This window comes from Idiotropiscis lumnitzeri, chromosome 6 (assembly GCF_059441095.1).
Source record: "Idiotropiscis lumnitzeri isolate Australia: NSW breed Sydney's pygmy pipehorse chromosome 6, RoL_Ilum_1.0, whole genome shotgun sequence".
In the NCBI taxonomy this organism is placed as follows: Eukaryota; Metazoa; Chordata; class Actinopteri; order Syngnathiformes; family Syngnathidae; genus Idiotropiscis; species Idiotropiscis lumnitzeri.
In genome coordinates, this window is record NC_142396.1 from 19593070 (window position 1) to 19599658 (window position 6589).

Consider the following 6589-nt stretch of genomic DNA (forward strand, 5'->3'; position numbering starts at 1 on the left):
TGAGAAAGCCAGCGACATTTTCAAAGACCTTAAGCGTGAAGCAGCCGAGACAGAGGGGGAATGATCGCAAGGGAGTGAAGTGTTAAAAGCCAGTCATGGATGGTTTTAAAACTTTAAGAAACGAAGTGGTATTCATTCCGTTAAAGCCAGTGAGAGAAAAGCTGCCAAAAAAGATTGGAATAAGTTTAGATTTTGTATACTGTACATATGTAGAAATAAGTGTTTAAATGTTTTTGGGCTACGCAAGTAGAAACAAGTGTTGTAGTGTTTACGTATTAGTCCTCCTCCTGCACGCCGCAGCTCACCGTCACTGAGGTAAATAAAATTAGTTTTTCTATTGATTTTATTAACATTATCTTACGTTTTTTATAATTATGTGTGTTATTACTTGGTTATTTCTATACAATTTGTTTATATTAAATGTTATTTAACTGATTTCTGGGGTGGTTTTATAGCTCTGGAATGCATTAATACATATTACATGTATTAATATGGGAAATTTTTATTTGACATACAACTTTTTTGACATACAACGATTGTTCTGGGACGAATTAAAATTGTATCTCAAGGTACCGCTGTACATGTATTTGGCCTACTATGATGTAATCACTGTTTTTAATCAGGAAAACCTGGTGACAGTCTACCTGTGAAGAGGAACCCAGAGAAATTGATTCATCTGAAAAGGAAGGTGTGTACTGTTACTGTTGTTTAAAATGACCAGTGTACATTGGGCCAAGAAGTCATTAGGAAAAATGGCCTGCTACATTTCTCTTGAGCTGAGCTGACAGATAAAATGTAAGGGAATGTTGAATTCACTCATCGACTAATGTTGCATGAATGTACAGGTCAATCGAATAAATTAGCTGATCAACTTGTTCCATCTATCAAATTCTGAAAGTAATGTAGAATTAACTGCCGATAAACGGCCATTAGTTTAGGACAGTTGCCTGTATTGAGTTACTGTTACTGGGGTAACCAGAGGCATTTCCAAGAGAGACATAGTCTCTCTTCAGTGTGTCCTGAGTCATCCTTGGGTCGTCCGGTGGCATTCTGACAAGATGCCCGAGCCATCTCATCTGGCTCCTCTCAATGCGGAAGAGCAGTGGCTCGGCTCTCCTCCCGGATGACCGAGTCTCATCTTATCTCTAAGAGAGAGCCTGGACACCCTGCGGAGGAAACTCATTCCGGCTGCTTGTATCCAGGATCTTACTGTTTCGGTCACAACCCACAGCCTGTGACCGTAGGTGAGGTTAAGAACGTCGAACAACCAATCAACCGAGAGCTTCGTCTTCTAGCTCACGTCTCTCTCCACCATGACGACTCGATACAGAGTCGTCATCACTGGAGATGCTGCACTGACCCGCCTCTTGATCTCCTACCCCATCCTCACCTCACTTGTGAACAAGACCCCAAGATACGTGAACTCCTCCATGTGGGGCAGGATCTCATCCCCGTCCTGGAGAGGGCACTCTTCCCTTTTCTGACTGATGACAATTGTGTCAGATTTGAAGGTGGTGATTTTTGTCCCAACCGCTTCGCCCTCAGCTGCGAATTGCTTCAGTGATAGTTGAAGATCAATGCTTGAAAAAGGCAGCAGTACCACCAATGACATTAAAGGGCATTCTGATTCTTATTCTGATCCAAAAAGCAGAGATGTAATATGTAACTCTTACTACCAAAACCTCGGCTGTACCTAGAGATTCTGTCCATAAACGTTATGAATAAAATCGGTGACTAAAGGCAGCCAGTGCAACTCACGTTGGAAACACGTCTGATTTACTTCCAACGATGCAAACCAGACTCTGACACCAGTCGTACAGGGATTCTGTAGCACTCTAAGATCCCATGATGTACACGATCGAATCCGTTCAAGTCCATAAAGCAGATGTAGACTGTTTGAGCAAACTCCCATGCCCCCTCAATTGTTCTGCCAAGCGTGTAGACTAGGCCAGCATGAAATCTACACTGCTCCTCCTGAATCTGAAATTCATTTTCTTGGTGGACCGCAACTAGACCTTAGCGGTGAGGCTGAGGAGTGTAATCCCTCTATTATTGGAACACACCCTCCGGTCCATCTTCTTAAAAATAGTAACCAGGACACATCCACATCATCCAAATCCTTTTGCGACTCTGGGCTGATCAAAGAACCCTGACTTTGCTTCCTCCTACGAAGACATGTCAGTGAAATTGAGGTGATTTTCGACCGATTCACAACGTCCCATGTTGAGGTCACCAGTAGCGCATCCTCATCATTTACAGTGTTGATGGTTCACTGACCCGAAGATGACGAACAATGCACCAGAATTTCTTCAAAACCGTCCGGAAGTTGATCTCCATGGTCTCGCCAAACTCTCCCCACCTCTGAGTTTTTCTCTTGGTGACCACGAGCCGGTACCGATCTGCTGCCACCAGAGTCCCACAGGCCGAATTAGGATTCCTCCTTCATCTTGACGTTATCCTTCACCCCCTCCCCTCCCTGCAAGCAACCAGTACGAACTATAGTGATAAACAGTGATGTGTGTGCTGTGTGCAGGGCGAAGCTCATGTCTGGTGCAGTGCTCTGTCTGCATGTGGCGAGTGGCTGGCGTACTCGACTGTTTCCAGCATTCGTCTTTACAGGCTACAGATCCACAACAACGACATTAGTATCACAAAGGTGCGCAACTCGACATGCCTAACTGGATTTTTGACCTCTTGCAAAACCATGAAACATTGTTGTCTCATGTGCTTTGCATGTTTGGTATGCCTGCCAGCACACAATGCCACGATGAAACAGGCAAAGCTCATCCCTATGCCTATTTTTCCTACTCGCCTTAGGTTTCTAAACTACCCAAGATCCTTCACTCAGCCCAGCAGCTTTGCTTTTCTTCAGATTCCTCCAAACTCTTTGCATCTTCCAGCCAGTCATCAGTCATCGTGGTTTCTCTCAGCAAGTCAGAGTGCAAATATGTTCACACCCTTAAACCTCAAACAGGTAAGTCTGAAAGTCTTTCTTTGTTGGTGTTACAGTAATGCTTCGTTTATTGCGGTGTTTCCATTCCAGACTACCCCCGCAATAGATGAAATTTGCAATTTTATGAAGTGTTTATTATATTTGTGTATATTGTAGGAGCATATTGTTTTAACCACTGTAAATTTGTATATTTTAACAAGCTCGGTAGGTTGTGCGTTTTTTCATTTGTTGCCATTGAGGACTTGTGGCAAATATAATCATGTTTTGTTACGTTGAGTGCATCTGTGTCTGTGTTCATAAACGCAACGTACTATGAATTGTTGCAAGTGAATGTGAGGCAGTGCCTCACCAATGTCAATCACTGGCATATATAAACTCTATGGTTGTTTAGAAATGTGAATTTGCTGACTAATGACTTTGTAATGCAAAGTCTCTATGTCTCTATGTTAGCGTAGAGACATCGCATTACATCAAACACACTCTTCTTCTGTTTTTATCACGTATAACTTGGATTTACACTACTGCGCGCGTGTATCACAGCCAAGGCTTAATGCCAGTGAAATAAGCGTGAGCCAAGGCAGGTTTGACAAAAAAAACAAAGCGGCAAATAAATATATAAGTTAACGGCTTGTTGACTATGAAAATAATTGTGGTTGTCGTCATGATTCGTCGCCTAATTTTGTGAAGCCTTGTATATTGTAAAGCTTCATGTGTACGCTCTTTCGCTAACAATCAGCATGAGAGGAGCAGGTCGTATTTTTGTCCACCTGGGGTCGCGATCCACCAATTCTACACATCAGTCCATGCATTATCTCGTGTAGTAAGTGTCCGTGCGCGCGCCCTCTTCCTAGCTTTAGCCATTCTGGTATTCCGTGACGGTGCAGTGTAGGCTACTGACAGGTGTGCTATAAATATGCTCCTGTAGATTGTATTTTGTTCCCATTTGTTTAATAAAATGGTTGAAAGAGCACCAGCGGCTGTTTCCATCCTCCCTCTATTTTAATCACCTACTATGGATTACAATTTGTTGTAACTAGCGGTGATAGGTCTTACACTCTGATCTCACGGTCTTTACATTACCGTCGAGTCATGTAGTTGAGTTGCTGTACTCTAACTGTACCCCAAAAAATCAGTGATGCACCGAAGCCCTAAAAAATGAACCACAAAATAGCAAAAGACTTTGGTACTGTGAATAGCACAATCCACAAAACTGATCACAAGTACGACTTTTGAATAAATTAACTTGCACAGAAACATGCATTGAACGTTAATTCGTGGACTTACAACTCTTCCAGACATTTTTATGTTGGGGAAGCTTTGATTTCTCACATTAATATTAATACACGTTAACAAGGCTAAAAAAAAAAATAAAAAGCATAAATATATATTTTTTTAAAATAGACTTTTGAAAGTTTCCAATTGGTTGAAGCTGCTTCATGTGACATGAGAACATCCTAATAAAGTCATAATGAGCATTTATGTTTGTGTGGTTCAGGTTCCAGACAGTCAGTCCACCTGTTGCATGCGAGTGATGATGGCAACTGGTTGGTTACTGCCAACACAGACTGTGAAATCCACGTTTACAACCTTCAAAAACTCAAGGTGGTTTGAGATTGTTTTTGTTTATTTATTGTTTTTGTTCACAAAATGTGTGTGCACCCTTTGAACTTGTTTTCTATTTGCATGTGTTCCTAGTTTCACTGCACAGTGCCAGTGTACAGCTCCTGTCCTACTGCCTTGGCCATCCACCCAACCACTGGAAACCTCATCACAGTACACGCTGACCAGCAGGTGAACACCTCGGCTGTTCATTTCAGTCTTACAATACCCAACATTCATCTTGCACTCTCACATTACCTGCCCGTCTTATGTGTGTGTGTGTGTGTGTGTGTGTCTATGCTTTGCAGATATTTGAGTTCTCTCTAGTGCAAAAGGAATACACCAATTGGAGTCGCAAGCTGCAGAAACAAGGACTGCACCCTCTGTGGTTGAAGAGAGACACGCCCATAACCCACGTCACTTTCAACCCCAAGAACCCGGCTCATATTCTTCTGCACGATATGTTTATGTTCTGCATCGTCGACAAGAGCCTGGTGTGTGAAGAGAGCCAAAATCCACTTGTATTGACTTGGATTGTGATGTGTGAAATTAAAGTTAATAAGGCCTTTTTGTCTTCCACGTGTAGCCCCTCCCTGAAGCAAAGTCTCAGCTCTCCAATCAGATCACACTAAGAAGTCTTCCAGAGTCTGAGAGGATAAAACACAGCCACTCATTCAAGATTTTCAAAGCCTTTCAGGTACCCCTTATGAATGGCGGGCCATGCATTTCACACGTAGGCCTTAGGTGACGTTCTACTTAGTCCGACTTGAATAAATCCCCCTCATATTACTAACATTTATGACCCCACGGCTGCAGAATTATATATACAGAAAGGCACTATATATATATCTTTTTTTTTTTTAAATGACAAATCATTCTGTTTTTAATTACATTTATGTATTTATGACCCAACTTAATTGGAATTGCGGTTTGACGGTTCAAGTGCAGACAATTTGAAAGAAAAAGTGGGATTAAAAAAAGAAAACAAAATACAAGATAAACAATCGTCATAGATTGAAAAACGCCCCCACCCAAAAAAAAAACCCCAATGAATGGCCAAGTTATTTTTAAATGTTTCCATCGACTCAGCCAACAGAACAGAGCAGGGCATTTGACAGTTTGGGAGCGACTGATTGGAATGTACAATCACCACGTGGTTTTACGCAGGTGTGTGATACTGGCTGTTGTAGTCCAAAGCATATTAAAACGAGTATGGACTGATTAGTTCAGTGATTATAGGGAGGGACCTGGTGAAAGAGGGGACAAGGGTTGTAAGTATTATAAGTAATATACGTGATCATAAATGAATCAACTAGAACAGTATCAATGACAAGAAAATGATCTTGGTCTAGTTTTGTGAATCAAAGGCAGCAATATTGACGAACGCATTGTTCCCACAGCCCCTTTTGAGTTTGACTCTGCTGGATGACCTGTCCCTAGTCGTGGTGGAGCGCCCTCTGCTGGACATCCAGTCCCAGTTGCCTGCACCTGTACGACAGAAGAAATTTGCCACATAAACAAAAGCGCACACAACCAGCTTTCGTCTGGTTTGTCAGTACAGATCTCATTTGTCAAAGACTTGTAGCTGGACCACATCCAAAAATAACACAATTTTGCCAGTTTGTGAAAACTTTTTGATAAATAAAGACAATTATTTACCATCATTCTTGGTTGATCATACTATTTTCTTTCCTCTGGAACTGTTTTGTCTGGCCTCTATGCTTGCGAGAGGGACTTGATTAGCAAATGTTTAATGAGTTCTCTGATCATCCTTGTGGTTGTTTACCACAAAAAAATTGATATATAAAGTTGGTATTTTTTTTCTTTTGTGTTTTAAACTGCAAAGAATGCAGAAAGTATTCATAGTGCTTTTATTTTCCACATCTTATATATATATAATATATGTATAATATATATATATATATTAGTAATATCAAGTGATACATTTTTTTAACTAATCACAAAAAATGCCATGATAAATCACATTTTTCCACTGCTATTTTTTGCAAAGCTTATAACAGATATTTCTTGAATAAT

The 6589-nt window shown here is 41.1% G+C and overlaps 1 protein-coding gene across 1 annotated transcript in view; it reads left to right on the forward strand.

The window, feature by feature from the left end:
* utp4 (UTP4 small subunit processome component) overlaps positions 1–6216 on the forward strand; it is a 12729-nt gene extending 6513 nt beyond the window's left edge. The window contains exons 9-16 of the mRNA XM_088298837.1: positions 624–688; positions 2534–2656; positions 2818–2974; positions 4449–4555; positions 4649–4744; positions 4861–5046; positions 5139–5249; positions 5953–6216. Coding sequence (XP_088154963.1) covers positions 624–688; positions 2534–2656; positions 2818–2974; positions 4449–4555; positions 4649–4744; positions 4861–5046; positions 5139–5249; positions 5953–6069 — 962 coding nt within the window. The 3' untranslated portion in view covers positions 6070–6216. The remainder of the gene's footprint in view (positions 1–623; positions 689–2533; positions 2657–2817; positions 2975–4448; positions 4556–4648; positions 4745–4860; positions 5047–5138; positions 5250–5952) is intronic.
* The last annotated feature ends 373 nt before the right edge of the window (positions 6217–6589 follow it).